This window comes from Malaclemys terrapin, chromosome 3, assembly GCF_027887155.1.
Source record: "Malaclemys terrapin pileata isolate rMalTer1 chromosome 3, rMalTer1.hap1, whole genome shotgun sequence".
In the NCBI taxonomy this organism is placed as follows: Eukaryota; Metazoa; Chordata; order Testudines; family Emydidae; genus Malaclemys; species Malaclemys terrapin.
Window position 1 is genome coordinate 110,292,648 of NC_071507.1, and position 17,551 is coordinate 110,310,198.

General features: G+C 39.5%; 1 protein-coding gene across 14 annotated transcripts in view; it reads left to right on the forward strand.

Annotated features, from left to right (window-relative positions):
- Window positions 1–17,551, forward strand: part of EPB41L2 (erythrocyte membrane protein band 4.1 like 2) — a 253,122-nt gene that overhangs the window by 103,287 nt on the left and 132,284 nt on the right. For all 14 annotated transcript variants that reach the window (XM_054021563.1, XM_054021553.1, XM_054021556.1 and 11 more), the window contains exons 2-3: window positions 4,647–5,137; window positions 6,262–6,474. In XM_054021563.1, the coding sequence (XP_053877538.1) occupies window positions 4,661–5,137; window positions 6,262–6,474 (690 nt within the window). In that variant the 5' untranslated portion in view covers window positions 4,647–4,660. The remainder of the gene's footprint in view (window positions 1–4,646; window positions 5,138–6,261; window positions 6,475–17,551) is intronic.

Below are 17,551 nucleotides of genomic sequence, written 5' to 3' on the forward strand. Positions count from 1 at the left end.
GAAGTTACCTTTATCAGAGGGACCATGGAAGATGGGGCATTCCTCTGCTGCCAGTGACCAAAAGGACTGGTTCTGTCCTCCCCAAACTGAAAGCAGGCTGAAGAGAAGACAATGATAGCCTCCAAAAGCTTTGGTTCGTCTACACCAACACTTAGTTCTTGGCAAGCTGGGGTATGAATCTACTTCCCACTAGCTTGCTGCAGACTAGCTGTCCGTGTAGACCAGGGGTCTCAAATACGCGGCCCGCAGAGTTATTTGCTGCGACCCACTTAGACTTTGCTCATGCACATGAATAGTTTGTTAATGAGCTTTGAGTCCCCAGTCAGCCAAGTCCACCTGGACAGGTAGTCCCCAGTAGGCTAGCACCCCAGTTTGCTGTGAACTAAATGTTTGTGTAGACAAACCCCTTTATAATGATAGGGAGGAGGATGCAGTTTATATAGATATACAAATATTGTTTTAGGGTGGTAGTTGGAACAATAAATATGTGAAAAGGTGCTCTCAAATAGAAGATGCCACTTTGAAGTTCACTTAATTTTATTCATAAGGCTAGATTACTGTTTCCCAGCTAATCAGTTTCAATTGGCACTGCCACGGTTAACACTGAAACTTACAATTTGACTATACTATACTTGCAAAAGAATGCCCAATAGATCAGTTTTCTTTGGCAAGCAGATATTTGTAGATTGTTTCCCAGAAAAGATAATTTCTAGCTCTGGTAGCAGTGTTGGGATGGATATGTGCATGCAAGAGAAATTTGGTAATGCCATGTAAAAGTAGAAAGAAATAGCGAAATGTGATTTGACTAGTAGCAACTTAGTGTGTCAATTTTAGGAAATATAAACAGTTTTAAAAAATCCTTGCCATGTAAATGTCAAACAAAACAATAATCATTACAACAGTGAACTTTTGTTTAGAGATATTATAAGTATTGTAATCATCAGACCTCTCTCTTTGAGTGTTACCATATTACAGAGTGAACATAATTACAATAACGATTACATTGTTTCTAGTTTTTTTATTAAATTGAGTGAAATCTCTGATTATACATACATCACAGAGCAGGCATGTCTATCAATTGTTAATATTAAAAAATGAACAGGTATGCTGTTTTTTGCTAGTGAATGTACTTCTAATATTAGATATTTGGTTGCCATTTATTCAAGTATTTAATTCTCTTCTGCCCATTTTATGCTGGGTATGTAATTGGTGTGTTAGTATTTCCATAACAACCTCCCTTATTTATTTATTTATTTATTTATTTTTAACTATTCCTCTATAGTAGGATTTTTTTTTTTTTTCCAGTGAGAGGCAGCTTAGCAGATGAGAAATTAATTCATTTTCTTTTGTGTGACCATTTCTGCTAGGAAGCCCTAGGAGGATTACCAAAAGGTTATTTGGTAATAAATATTCAACAATTGGTGATAGAAGCAATGGCATCTGGTCAATTAGGAAACTATTAAAGTTAGTTTTCTGTATAAAACCATTTTTTTAGGAAGTTGAGAAACAGTGTCTAACTTGATAGTACGGGTACCACAGGAGAGTGGGTCAGTTAGTTAGTTTTAATGTCTAAATTATTTAGAAAAGTTTCTTTACTGAGTAGCTGGATAACCATATGTATTTCATGGCTTTTCCGGTCTTTAAAGCTCTCTGGTTCATGATTTGGGTTAAGATTGGGATTATTTGCAATGGGTGTCATGGGTGAGGGGAAAGAATTTTTTATCTTCAGTTATATCGCAAGCCCATAGAATAGCCTTTGCTAAAAGGAAGTGTATAACTTCTGGAGAGTGATTTTTTTTTTTTAAATTAATTTTAATTGGTAGCCAAGCAATGTTTTCACTGCCACCATTTTCATGTTCAGTAAAGACCGGGGTTGGTCTGGATCAAAGAGCTCAATGTTCACTACTGCTTTGCGTGCTGGCTGACTTGAAAGTACCATTGAATATTTGGAACAGCTAGTCCACCCCGTGTAAAGGGTTTATACGATGTATCTGCACTCACTGTTGGTTTCCCCCCCCCTCCTCCTTATTCCATATAAATTCTAATGACATTCTCTGTGTTCCTGCCAGAGTTTTATCTGGGATGATTACAGAAAGATTTTGAAGTAAGAAAGATGTATCTTTGGCAAAATGTTCATTTTGACTGTGGCTGTTCTTCCCAACCAAGAAATTGCATACTTCCCCCAACATTCCAGGTCTTTTTCTATTTGCTGAAGTAGTGGTTTGATATTTAAATCGTAAAGCTCTTCTAGGTTGATTGAGATGTGAATTCCCAGATTTTTTATAGAATTTGTTGCCCATTTGTACCTAAATGTTTTCTGGGAGGAGTGACTTCTCAGAATCTGGCAAATTTATAGCTAGCATTTCAGATTTGGCATAATTTACATTAAATCCAGGCATTTCCTGAAATCCATAGATTTATTTAGAAACTAGTTTTAGGGAAATATTTGGACAGTCCATATTTTCAATCACAAATTAAACTCTGCTTTAATCTTGAAATTAGGCAGTTATATAAAAGCAGCATTCAGTGCCACTAGAAATCTATTAAGCATGACAAAAGTGCTTTTCTTTGATTTTTTTTTTTTTTTTTTTTTTTTAAATAACAATTTAGGGAAAATAACAAGTATAAAACTTGAGTATTTAAATGTGAGCTTAAATCAAATCTCTGCCTTATGTGACTGTAGGACTCCAATATTATCAATTAATATTCTTGTAACTTCTCACTTACTACAGTATCTTATTCCAGGAAGATTATTTGGTTTTACTTTTGGTGGTGGAGGTGGGTCCTAACCCCAAACATGCAATGCTTTGACTGACCTCCATTCTCTTGCTGCTGGTCATGGCTGGTTGCTCAGCACAACTGTAATAATGAGTAGGTGATTTTTAAACTGTGCCCTATTTATCCGTCAAGCCTCTCAGTGAAAATGAGTTATGTTAACTGTGTTAAATAAAGACCCCATATGCTGCTTTTGGATGTCCAAGTATCAGCAGTGACCATCTCCATTTGACAAGAAAGCTTATGACCTCTTAGGTGGATGCAGCTCTCATTTGTTATCCGTATCTTTGTCACCTCAGTCTGGCTTACTGTATTAATTCCATTTGTGGTTAGACATGAAGTCCATTTGGAAACTTTAGCTACTGCAGAAACTGGGAGCCCACTTGCTGGTGCTCCTTGCCAGGAATAGAATACCCCAATTTTTCCAGTTGGTTTCTGAGTGCAATTTAAGGTGGCATGTTTGACTCAAAATCACTAAATTAATTAATGTAGAGACTACCTCTGTCCTTGCATGATTTAGAATTTGTGGAGATCAGTAGGGGCCCTAAACTAATAGTCTACTGTTTTTAAACAAGAGGGATTGATGGCAGGCATTTTTCAGTGGGGTGCCCTGTTGGTGTCAGTGGTTGGAATGAATTCTATTGCAATCTGCTGACTTTCAGGCCATCTAGCTATGCCAATAGTTTATCCTAAGCTTTTAAGAAGGGGTTGGGCAAAGATGTATGGAGATTAAAAGTTTCATGTTCTGGTGCTTTATGTAAACTTGTGATTCAGAGACCAGACTTGAATCAAGGTCTGTTGAAGGCATTTTTATATTGATAGCCCATAAATGTTTCAGGAACCATTAAATATGGATGCACTCCACTTTCTCTGTGCCTGTGTTCAAGTTGTTTTAGGGAATCGGGTTTTTTTTTATTCCCATCCTGCTGAAATCATGAGACAAATTTGATTTTTAGACTAAAAATCAACATTTACAAAAATTGCCTGTCCATTAACAGCTATTAGTATGCAGCTGTCAAATACATGGGCTTGATTGCTAGCATTCTACATGTGCCCTCCATTCTCAGTACAATCAACTTATCTTTATTTTTAACAAGGAGACCATGTAGCTGTTCCAATTAAAATAGCCTTTAATATTTTCATTAAAGTTCATTAGAATGCTGGTGTGAATAGTGATGGGATTGGAAATGTACTCTCGAAAAGCACAAAAGAGGGAAGAGAACTCTTCCTTTGAATAATTTGCCCCTAAGCATTGTTTTTATCAAGGTGGAAATGTATAAAAATGCTGTAAACACTGTGGATTAAACCCTTTTCTGATTTGAAGTCAACTGTAAAACTTTCATTGACTTAAATGAGGCCACGATGTCAGTGTATGGCTGGGATTTTCAAACAAGCCCAGGAGAGGTAGGTGCCCAACTCCTCCTGAAATTTGAGACCCATTAGACTGCTTTGAAAAGCCTGCAGAAAAAGAGTGAAAGTTACTTACTGAACACTTCTTGTGTTTAGTCTGTCTTTTAACATTAAGAGCACCCTATTGTAGCAAGTGTATTTCAGTGTTAATTCTAGGAACCATGGAGCACTCCTACCACTTTTCCAAGAGGAAAGCTGTGGTGCATTGAAGCATAATGTATCTCTTTAGCATAAGCATTTTTGAAAATTCCAGATGTCCAATATGGCAGCAGATTTTGGTTTGTTGTTACTTTTATTTTTGGTTGAAGATCTTAAATAGGATGGATTAAAACAGCTCTTTAATCCCAACAAAATTGATGTATAGTGCCTTAATTTTTAGATTATTCCTATTAATGGTGTTGAGAGCCAAAAAATAGAATGTTGAAACAATGCATAATAATATTTTATTGTTGCATTTCTAGCATAACCTGTGACCATGACGACTGAAGCTGGCCCAGAGACTGAAGTAAAGAAGGAATCTGAGCAGCTAGGGGCAGATGCAGCCAAGGAAACACACGAGGAAGCAACAGAGAGTCAGGAAAATCAAAAGTCGGAAAAGACACTCTCTGAAGAGGCACAAAGTTCTCCTTCTTCCCCAGCACTAGCTACCCAAAGCAGCCCAAGTAGTCAGAAGAAGGAAAAAGATCCATCTGAAGGCAAGGGAATCTCTCGCTTTATCCCCCCATGGCTTAAGAAACAAAAATCATATACCTTGGTGGAGCCCAAAGATGAAGCCAAGAAAAAACCTGTAGAGGAAAGACCGGTAGTGGAGGAGAGGGAAAGTCAACTTCCAGAGGATATGGCTCAGCCAAAGGGAAACTTGGAAGAAGCAACAATTGAGAGTCAACAGGAGGCTAAAGCAGATGACAAGGAGGAGGAGGAGAAGCATTCTATGAGCAGTGCTGACACACAGGTATGTGTGGAAAGCTAATAAATTAAAGAAAATATTAACGGCTAGTCAGTGAACCAGATTTATTGCTACTGTAACTCCTCTGAAGTATGTATCAGTATTGAAATTATACCAGGGATTAATATGGCTCCCTCTTTGAATTTTTTGTGCAATTTTTCTTCTTGGGCTGACTTTAGTGACGTGCTACTTGAGGGTATGTCTACACAACGCCCCCTCACTCCCCCCCCATCCCCTAGGAGTGGGGGGGAAAGCTAGGCAGCGAGTCTGAGCCCAGTTCTTCAGACATGGGTTCGTGGGACTCGTGCTATGACGTTCTGGCTCAGGCTAGAGCCCAAGCTCCAGCCTGAGCCAGAATGTGCACATACAGTTATTTTTTAGCACTGTAATACAAACCCTGTGAGCCCAAGTCTGTTGACCTGGGCTCTGAAACTTGCTGCCATGGGGTGTTTTTTGTTTTGTTTGTTTTCTGTGTAGACATACCCTTAGTGACTGAAGCAATCCATTTATTATCTGCTGTAGTTATTTTTGAGTCCTGACGATCTCAATTATTTTATTCCATGCTTTACTCTTCCATTCTCTCAAGACTATGCATTATGGATACTGTCTTTATTTCTTGCTGCTTGGATGTTGGTGTTGAGATGCTGATGGCTGTGCTGTTGGAATGTGAGGAACTATGCTGTACATGTGCCTCTGCTCTGCAGTGCTCCAAAGTCTTGCCTTCAGAAGAGTCAGATGTCAATCCTTAAATTCAATCCTGTGTCACTTAGGGCTTGAGTTTTTCTTAAATGTTGTTCTGTTCTAATGCGGTTTCTCATTATATTTTGAGTTGCTTTTAAGAAAAAAATGTAACTTTCATTTTGATTTCTATAGGGAGACTGGTTGCTTCTGCTAGAATTTTAACATCAAGATAGTGGCCTTTAGAATAGAAAAATTGTTTTTCAGTATCTTTTCTCAAAGGGGAACCCTTAAAACTATATATTATGCATCCAAACACCAGCTGGGAGCACACCTTAATGGATAGTTATAAGAATAATTAATTATTGATATACAGAAAAGAAGAATTTTCTTTCAACTTCATCCTGAAAGGGTTGGACTTGTTATTGTATTAAACTACATCTTTCTTACAGCCTGCTAAAGAAGACACTAAAGAGATTGAAGTAGAGAAAGTTGCCAATGAGCAAGAAGAAAAACAAAAAGTAGAAGAAAAGAGGGAGTCCAAAGAGGTACAAACAACTGAAATCAAAATGGAGAAAGTGCCTCAGAAAGCTCCCAAGAAGATTAAAACTGTGCCGTGCAAAGTGATGCTCCTGGATGGCACCGAATACAGCTGTGACCTAGAGGTAAGGCAGCAAGCCTTCTATAAAGAGATCTTTCTCTGTAGAAAGACAGCAATCAGTACAGTATGCTTTCATTGCAGTGAGAGTTAATTAATGCATGTTTGTTTTTGGTAAATGGAATGAGTTCATTACATTGTCACATTCACATTGCTGTAGTTAAGGGTCAGTTACTATTTCCATTTTAAACTCCTATCTTTAAGACTTCTCAGTTAAGCTACAAAAAGATACTCTGAGCAACATTATCACAAAAATGATACAAATTCAGCAACAACAACAAAATTCTTTGGGTAAATTGATCTCTTCTGGCAACTGAACCTCCCCAAAAGAGTAAAGATTTTCCTTAAGGCACTGCCTTTTGTTATTTGTACTTAAAACAGTATTTTATTTTAAAAGAAGTGTTTAACCACAAACTAGAAAGTTGGGCTTAATTTGATTTTTAGAATTAGTTCATAGGTGTAATGAAGAACTCTAGACAGTGTGTTAACTGGTTTAACTGTGAGATTTAATGCAGATCACTACTGATTTAGTAAAATTTGCAAAATTTTTTGCAAATTTTATGCTTCTTTCCATATTTAAAATTGGCCTTAAGTAACTGACAAAAGCAGGAAATGCTAAGGTAATAAAGGAAAAGTAGATGCTCATTTTTCTAATACTTGAGCATTCTTTTGCATATTTACTGCCAGGCAGAGTAAAAATGGTGTCTACATTAAATTGATTTCTGCTGTATTTAGATTTTCAGTTGTAGTTAAATGTACACTTACATTACATTAACCAAAAGAAAAAATTTAAATGGGATTCTGGCCTTGAGGAATTACATTCTTAATAAAAGTCAGACCACAGTGGGAATTGAATAAACAGTTTTGCACCACAAGCTTACAGAACTTTAATTCTTGGGGGTGGTTCCGATAGACTGGAGAATAGCTAATGTGGTTCCTATTTTCAAGAAAAGGAAAAAAAGTGATCCGGGTAACTACAGGCCTGTTAGTTTAACATCTGTAGTGTGCAAGGTGCTGGAGAAAATTCTGAAAGAGAAAGTAGTTGAGGACCTTGAGAATAATGGCAAGTGCGATAAATTACAACATGGTTTTATGAAGGGCAGATCGTGCCAAACGAATCTGATCTCCTTCTTCGAGAAAGTAACGGACTTATTAGATAAGGGAAATGCGGTGGACCTAATATACCTGGATTTCAGTAAAGCGTTTGATACTGTACACCATGAGGAATTATTGGTTAAACTGGAAAAGATGGGGATCGATATGAAAATCCAGAGGTGGATAAGGAATTGGTTAATGGGGAGAATGCAGCGGGTCGTATTGAAGGGTGAACTGTCAGGTTGGAGGGAGGTTACCAGTGGAGTTCCTCAAGGTTCGGTTTTGGGACCCATTTTATTTAATCTATTTATAACTGACCTCAGAACCGATTGCAGGAGTGGACTGATAAAGTTTGCGGATGATACGAAGGTGGGAGGCGTTGCCAATTCGGAGGAGCATAGGGATATTCTGCAGGGAGACTTGAATGAGCTTGAGAATTGGAGTATCAGAAATAGGATGAAATATAATAGTGAAAAGTGTAAGGTGATGCATTTAGGGATGACTAACAACAATTTTAATTACAAGCTGGGGACGCATTGGTTAGAAGTAACGGAAGAGCAGAAGGACCTAGGGGTCCTTGTAGACCGCAGGATGACTATGAGTCGACAATGTGACGTGGCGGTGAAAAAAGCCAATGCGGTCTTGGGATGCATTAGGCGAGGTATATCTAGTAGGGATAAGGAGGTGCTGCTTCCGTTGTATAAGGCGCTGGTGAGACCTCATTTGGAGTACTGTGTGCAGTTCTGGTCTCCCATGTTTAAAAAAGATGAACTCAAATTGGAACTGGTGCAGAGAAGGGCCACTAGGATGATCAGAGGAATGGAAAACCTGCCGTATGAAAAAACTAGAGGAACTCGGGTTGTTTAGTCTGACAAAACGAAGGCTGAGGGGGGATATGATTGCTCTCTTTAAATATATCAGAGGGATAAATACAAGGGAGGGAGAGGAATTATTCCAGCTTAGTACTAATGTGGACACGAGAACGAATGGATATAAACTGGCCGTGGGGAAGTTTAGGCTTGAAATTTAGACGAAGGTTTCTAACAGTCAGAGGGGTGAAATATTGGAACGGCCTTCCGAGGGAAACGGTGGGGGCGAGGGACCTGTCTGGTTTTAAGATTAAGTTAGATAAGTTTATGGAGGGAATGGTTTAATGGTAAAGCATATTAGCTAAGGAATACCGCGCAAAGGCAGGTAAATAGTATAATGGCTAACAAGAGTCAGGCTGGAGACTCTTGCCTACATGCTCGGGGTCTTACTGATCGCCATATTTGGGGTCGGGAAGGAATTTTCCTCCAGGGTAGATTGGCTGAGGCCCTGGAGGTTTTTCGCCTTCCTCCGCAGCATGGGGCAGGGATCGCTAGCAGGAGGGTTCTCTGCCAATTGAAGTCACTAAAACACAGGATTTGGAGACTTCATCAGCAGAGTCAAGGGAAGGGTAGGGACGGTTTTGTGGCCTGCAGTATGCAGGGGGTCAGACACGATGATCATAATGGTCCCTTCTGACCTTAAAGTCTATGAGGACTAGGTATGTGCTTATTGTGTGGATTTTATTTTATTTTATTGTTTGGTTCACAGACTGCTTTATATTTTGAAAAGGCAAATGTTAAAATGTTTCTAGTCCTTATGCAATCTCTTAAGGCATTTCTCAGCTTCTACTCCTTCAATTGTTAACTTCTTTTGAGGTCAACAGAGCTAATATGGGTTAGGTATGGAAAATGCTATGTGTATACACACGTGGTGGATACATGTTTCAGAAAAGTGCACAACTGATTGTTCTTCTTTGATTTCACACGTCCATTGCACTGTAGGTGTGCATGTGCTCCAGTGCACAGTTGTCAGTTTTTTTTTTTTTTTCCCCTTTAGTGGTACCAGTCGTGGCAGCACGAGCCCTCTCTGCTGCCTCATGCAGGTATAAAAGACAGAGCTGCCCCTAACCTCCCACTCACTCCCTTCCCCAGTGCCCCTACACCCCCACCCTGTCCCTGGCCAAACCAGAAGCTGGAGTGGGCCGGCAGCCATGGACCCTCTACTTATCGGGCGGGGGGCCATGGCAAAAAGTAGATGGACCAGGCCTGTCCACTTTCAAAAAGGGGGAGGGCATGGCCCCTGGCCTCCCCAGTTCCGGCGCCCTTGGTTGCGAGCTATTGAATTATCTTGCCTGGCATTCCTTCCACACATTGGGAAAGTTGGTGCTGACTGACAGTCTAACAGCCATGTTTTATCATAGAATATTAGGGTTGGAAAAGACTTCAGGAGGTCATCTAGTCCAATCTCCTGCTCAAAGCAGGACTAACACCAACTAAATCATCCCAGCCAAGGCTTTGTCAAGCCTGACCTTGAAAACATCTAAGGATGGAGATTCCACCATCTCCCTAGGTAACCCATTCCAGTGCTTCACCATCCTCCTATTGAAATAGTGTTTCATAATATCCAACCTAGACCTCCCCCACTGCAATTTGAGACCATGGCAGAACAAGAAGCAACCAGTGAGAACAGCCTAACTCCATCCTCTTTAGAACAAACAGGGTGGGAACTGGTCCTCACTAGTCTGCTGGGAAGCAATTCTGTTTTGAGACTTCTTCATCAGCAACTTCTGAAAGTGATCTGCCTCCCAAGTCTCAGAATATGCTGGCCAATTACCTGAGCAGGTTGTTAATCACTGTGAGTGGTCCCTCAGCCCAGACATGGCATGGACCGTTTTCCACCTCTGTGGAGCTCCTCAAATGGATATGTTTGCAGTAAAAGACAACAGAAAATGCCACCAGTTTTGCTCCTGGGCAGGCCACAGTGCGGGTTCATTGATGGATGCTTTCCTGCTGCTGTGGTCAGTGTGTCTCCTATATGCTTTTCCCCATATATCTCTTCTTCCCTGGATTCTATGCAAGGTCAAGCAGGACAAGGCCTATGTTATATTGATTGCCTTGACATCGCCTAGTCAATGCTAGTTTTCAGAGCTCTTAGATCTATCAATCAGTCCCCCTCAGTCACACTCGCTTCACGCTATCTCCCCCCACCCCCTGTAATCTTCAGGCCTTTTACCTGAAGTCTTCATGGTTAACACTAGTGAAGGAGTCCTGCTCTAGAGAAGTTCAGAATGTGCTGCTGGATAGTAGAAAACCATCAGCTAGAACTACTTATCTGGCTAAATGAAAGAGATTTTCTGTGTGGTCCTAACCTAAAGAGGTTTCCTCAGTCCTTACTTCTATTCGGTGTGTGCTGAATAATCTTCTGTCCCTGAAACATCAAGGATTGGCAATTAGCTCAATCAGAGTACACTTGGTAGCTATATTAGCATTCCATCTACTTGTTAACTGCTCCTACCCAATGTCTGTAAGATTTTTAAAGGGATTGGACAGGCTATTTCTGCACATACAGAACCCTATTTCCCTCCTCTCCCTCCCACCCCCCCGAAGCCTGAATCTGGTCCTAACAAAGCTGATTCCCCACCCCCCACCCCGAGCCTCTAGTGACCTGTCTGTTGCACCTTTCAATGAAGGTAGCATTTTTAGTAGCCATCAGCCAGGAGACGGGGGAGTTGAGTGCACTAGTATCAGACCCTCTGTATATAGTTTTGTATACAAAGTCTTCCTTCGTCTTCACCCAAAGTTTCTTACGTAGGTGGATAACACTTCATATTAAACAAGCAATTTTCTTACCAACCTTCTTCCCAAAGCCTCCTGGTAATAATGGTTAGAAGAGACTGTACACTCCGGACGTTAGAAGAGCTTTAGATCAGGGGTCCCCAATGCGGTGCCCACGGGCGCCTTGGTGCCCGCATACTGGCTGCTGGACAAGCAGCCACCGAAATGCTGCCAAGAAGCGGCAACGTCAAGTAGCGCTGCCGCCGAAATGCTGCTGATTTTCGGCAGCGACGTCATTGATGACGCTACTTCTCAGCGGCATTTCGGCGGCGACGCTTCTTGGCATTGCCGTTTCTCGGTGGCTAGTTGTCCACCGCCCGCCACAGGGAAAGGTTGGGGACCACTGCTTTAGAGTTTTATCTGGATCTGACTAAATCTTTCAGCTTTTCTACTCAATTCTCCGCAAGTACAATGAACAGAATGAGAGGAAGTCCCGTTCCACTCAAAGGATATCATTTTTGATATCTAGTTGTTTGCCTAGGTTACCAGTTGGCTACTTGATAGAGGGTCATCGTTTCACATATTTGCCTCTCACTTTGTGCTCGCTCGCGCTCTCTCTCTCTCTCGCTCTCTCAACAATCTAGAGACTGTGTTAAATTTGGACAAATGGTCCTCCAGTCCCTGTTCAAATAAACTTTGAACCCACCTCCAATTTGGGTTGCTTGTGAGTTACCTAGTTCAAGATATTTTGTACACGTCTATTCCACAACCCCCTCTCGTTTTCTGTCTTTTGGACCCTCCCGACAGGAAGGAACTTAGTCAGATCAGTGGTGGCTCCAATCCTTTATGCCTGCGTGCAGGGTGCGAGGCAGGAGAGGATGCTGATGCCACCACAACAGGTATTGCTATTTTTGGGAAAAACTCTCAAACTGTGCACTGGAGCGTACACACATAGTCAGTGGGATGGACATGTGCAACACATCTCTAAGACCAAGTTATGGAAAGGTTAGTAACTGTTACTTCTGAAAGTGTTCCTAGTCCTCTTTCACCAAGGCATAAGCGTAGACTATTGGAGATTGATCAGTCGTCATTTTAATCTATGCTGATGTAAATCAGGAATAATTCCTTTGATGTTCGTGGACTTAAACCAATATAAAACTCGTATAAGAATGCAAAACTGGCATCTGAATCGCGTGTACAAAGCAGTTGTCCTGGCCAGTTTAGTTAAACTAGTTATATTCTGCCTACATAAAATGTTTCCTGTAGCTCTGTTAGTTATTTCCCTCTTTAAACTTCAGAGTATTGCTAGTGCAAACTAATTACTACTTTCCATCCCAAAGTTGAATTGCCTATTTATAAACTATACAGTGTGAAAGCTATATTAGGATAGTCTAGGGAATTAAAATATAAATCTAATTATTTGATTTCTAAGTCCTGTTGTTTGGAGTCAGAAAACCTACATTCTAGTTAGACTGGTCAAGATGAAACTTAACATTTAGCTTGACTTCAACTTTTTTTCAAAACAGAATGCTAAACTTGCTATAGTCTAGCTATATTAGGCAGTTATTTTAGATCCAGCTTCATTTGGTTGGGTTGCTGTTTATCAGTATGTGGTATCTAATGCTCACATTCCTTGTCTGCCTTTGTTTCCTTTCCTCTCACCCAGTTTTTCTGCTTCCATGTGTTTGATGTGTTTTTGGTGGAATATTACAATAGCACTGTATGCTTCAGTTGTGGTGCACCATCATCACAACATATCAGCTTTTCAGCACATTTGTTATTGGTTTCCCATACAGTAAAGAAAAACAGAGCGAACAGTTTGCTAGGTTTTCAGTGCTTGCTAGCATTGGTACAGTCAGCATATCATGGAATTAGCCAAAGCAGCACTAATCACTCACTCTTTAGACACGAAAGTGTTTTGAGAAATATTGGTAATTTTAAAGCATCATTGTGTAGCTCTGGTGTTTGTACTTAATGTATCCTATATGGATAAGAGTCAAATCCATGGCTACCAAAGAAGCAGTGTCGGGGCGGGGGAGGGGAGACCCAAGGAGTATTTCCTGGAAAACTTCATAAAGAGAAGCAATTTCCTGCATCTTGGAGGAGTGGAAAACGTATCAAGGCAGTTTTAGGAAAAAGTAATCCTAGCTGATATTTACCCAATACAGAATTTTAAATAACTTGCCAGTGGGAGAAATTAGATGCTGATAAAACATGTGAGCATGCACCAAACCAAACAAAAGGATAGGGTCAAAGCAGCTTTCTATTTCATGGTAGTTAGGTACTTTGTAACATAAATAGGAGAGGTTTACTCCCAGATAGGAACAACTTGCTCAGTTAAAGCCAAAGCCATTCTGTCAGAACCATGGGGGATTCATGGTCCAAGAAACGAACTCTGTACAGAAACTTGCAACATTTTTATATAACTAAGTGTTCATCAAGCGTAAGTTTAAACCTCTTCTGCCAGTGTGATTTTTGAGCATTGAGGTTTTTTTATTTGTTATACAAACCTTTTGAGCTTGTCAAAATCATGTCTGGGCACATTTTACAGACATTAACTATGTAAATAAAAATGGGGTATGTGGTCCTCTCCCTCTTTGTCTGTTTTTAGAACCTCTAAATTTTCAAGGGTCCAGTTCTGTTTCTTTCATAAGAAATGCCTGCCCAATGATAGGTTTTACACCATATCCTGAAGTTTCAAGGGATTCTCCAGTACACTGTGCCCACGGTGCTTCAGGTAGGGTGCAAAGACATAGATGGTGTGTTTTTTTTTTTTTTTTTTTTTTAAAAGAGCTTCCATCCGTGGAACCACTTCAACCTTTAGAATAATATGTACGCTATATCTTTTGAGCAGACATTTCATAGTACAAGTTTACTGAATCTCTTGAGGTATTAAACTCTCTAGTTTAGAAATAATATTCATTGCCAACTTGAAAATGTGTTTTGGGGGACAGGAACAGATGGTCCTTAACAGATGGAGATCAGGTGTTCTCCAGTTCAGGTCCCAGCTGCAGTATCTGAAACTTCCTCCTGGAGAAAGAGAAGCTTTAACTACATTATAAAGAAGATAGTTTCAAGAACAGCTCTCTAGGGAACAATCTTGTGCAACTGAAATGGATGTGTTCTTATGCTACACTCATCTAAAAGTGCTCCCACACATTTAGCAGCACTCTATTTATTTAATGGAAAATTCATAGTGTATCTCAAAGCTGAAATTATTTCTCTACAAAACCACTGGAAGACTATTGGCCTATGTCAACCAAGTACTTGAACAATCTGGCATATTTACTCGGGGGGGGGGGGGGAGGAGAGATAGATTATACAAACGATCTGTCAAAAGATAGATTATACAAACGTACTCATTACCAGAAGCTGGGATTGGACGACAGGGCCTGGATCACATGATGACTATCTGTTCTGTTCATTCCCTCTCAGGCATCTGGCATTAGCCACTGTTGGAAGACAGGATACTGGGCAAGATGGACCTTTGGTCTAACCCAGTATGGCCATTCTTATGTTCTAATTATGTGTAGCCAGATAGGGTTTTTGTTTTCTGTATCCCTCCTCACTGCCCCCCCCCCAAATCCACCCATAACTACTGCTTTGATCACCCTATTAAAAAGAATTGTTTCCCAAAACATTCATTAGAATCTCATATTGGATGATCTTTATGGCTCTAATAGATGCTCCTTCTTTTGTTTCATTGCTCTGCCAAATAAGTGGAAATAGTACCATTATTATGAAATTCAAAATATAGAAGCAATCAATGTGAAGATAAAGCTGTACAAAGCTTACTCCTTTTAAAAATAGCTACTAAGCTTTTTTCCTCTTTAATTAGAATATAATTTTGAATTAAATTTTTTTAATTAGGACCCAAACTTTGTGCTTTCTGTAGCACTAGGTTCACTGAATCTATCTGTATTTGCTGGAAATCCTGGTGCTTGGTTGTATTTCAATACTTAAATGAAGAGAGCACATAGTGAGCAAATGTACTTTCTATGTTTGTTTCATAATTCTGCATAGAGAGAATGAGATGTAGATAAAAATACTCTTACTATGATAGTGTAATTTCACATTAAAAAAAGTAATTGATATTGTAAAAGTTGGACACCTTCATTTATTCAGTGTTTCTGCCCACACCAATGTATCACCACTATTTTTCTTGGTATTTTTATGTCCATATGTATGGGTCCCCCTGTGTTCCTCATGGTGCTGGATGCTTTCTACAAACAATCTCATTTTGTAATTTCAGTTTCTTTAACCACTTCTACCTTCTAAAAAGACGTATTTTCTTGGCTACCTTACTTACAAATTCTTACCCATTGTCTAACACCGTCGAGTCTTCCTTCTTGCCCCCTTTTCTCTTCATACTGGAAAAATAAGCACTAGCTCTCTCCTGCCTGCAGGGAAATGGAATGCAGGCATCCTTTCTAAAGAGCAACAACTGCTTCCTCTGACTGCTGCTGTCCCCAGACTCTCTGGCTTGGAGGCATACCCTCTATATGCGTGCATTCCGCAATGTTTTTTGATTTCCAGCCTGTGTATACTTCCACACAAGCAGCAACAGCAGCAATGTTTGTAAAAGAAATACTAATTAGGAACCTTTTATATTCTGTTGTGCTTTCTCTTTTTGCAAAATGAAAAGCCATATTCAGTTTAATTCAGGGTTTGCTGCTAACTGTATTTTTAAGAGTAGTTGCTCGCCCAACATCTGGGAAAGAGTTTACTTCTTATTCTTTTCTAATTCAGGACACATGCCAAGGGAGCTGTCACCTCCAAGGAACTGACAGTATTAGGCCAATCTTGGTGGAGTTGCATGGATTTCACCCTTCACTTAGTTTTTGGTTTCATTTCTCTACGTGTGCTCCCTGAGGCCTTCCGTATTGTCAGTCTCATATATTGCACTTCTAACATGATTGGAAGAGTAAGATATGGTCAGCTTCTCCTGTCCTCCACAAATCCCCTGATTTCAGAGGAAAGAGACAAAGCTGTTATACTGGGGGTTTTGCTCTCTCTTGCACCCCATGCATGCATGTATTTAAGGTACAGGAGAGTATTAGAGGGTGAGAGTAAAATGAGTAATTACCAACAACAGAATTTCTAAAATGGCAGGGGTTTTGTCACACAAAGCTCTTTTTAAAATATTTTTTTAAAGGAAATGCTTATGGATTTCCATGGAACATATGTGAGAATATACCTAGGATGAATTTGCTGCACAGAGTATGATTAATTTCTTTTTGTACAAAATGTGTTTAATAGCTTTACAAAAACACATCGTAATAAGAGTTTACATAATCATGTGATGAAGACCCACAACAGTGCTTCTTGGTGATTTCTCCAAAATATTAGTTAGAACCACGAAAAAATACATAAATGGAGCAATGTTTAAGCAGAATCTTATTTTAGTGTAGGCAGTGTAGATTGAAATCTGAAGATGTACGGTAAGTAAATAAATGTCATTTAGATTTAAGGTAATGCAGAATGACATGTTTGCATGAAAACTAGGTTTTGAGTACATAAATGGATTAGCTCTGTAATGTGTTAATTAAAATGTCTTGCTTTTTGCAGTTAGGCTGGGACATGCATTTACAGTTGGGATTTTCATATCTGCAACATCTTCATCCTAACACAATTAAATTAGAACTGTTTAAAACTTGAGCAGAATCAAATTAATTTTTGATTAAAAATATCAACTATAATTGCCACGGCAATTTTATATAATTGCAATTATAATGAATTAAGAGCTACCTTGGGGGATAGAAGCAGAAATTAATGAAAAAGGAACAAAGTCAGAGATCAACATAGATATTTAAATAAGAATGTCAATTACTTTAGCCATATCTGTTACAAAAAATATAAAAATGTGGGACAGGAGCAGACAACACGGACTACTATAAACCCATGTCAGCCTATAATGTCAACTTATTTTTGCACTTGTACAGTATGCAGAATATTATATATACTTCTTATTACCACAGGGATAGTAGTAAAAGCCTTTATAAAGCTACTTCACAAGGTAACTGATATTTAAGAAGCAGGTCTCTTCAAAGGGTTTTAATACTTCCCGGTACTAGTCCTTTGAGTCCTTTAATATTTCATATTTGACGAAATTATGTTTTGAATTCTCCTTTACAAAGTACTATATGGTATCTAGAAAACATATAGATGTTTTTAAATTACTATTTTATTGGGGGGAGGGGGCGGCGGAGGAGGTTAAATGCAACAAAATAACCGTCCAAATCGAGCCAAATGGATTTTAAACACAGTTGCTCAAAAAAAACACACAAAGCCAACTTCCTTCTGGTTGAGATTCTAAGCCAAGTTTCAGCCTGGAGCAGATTTTCATGTTGAGTTCTTGGAAACTGTCATTCTTTGCAGTTCTTACTGTACACTGTTAGCATCTCT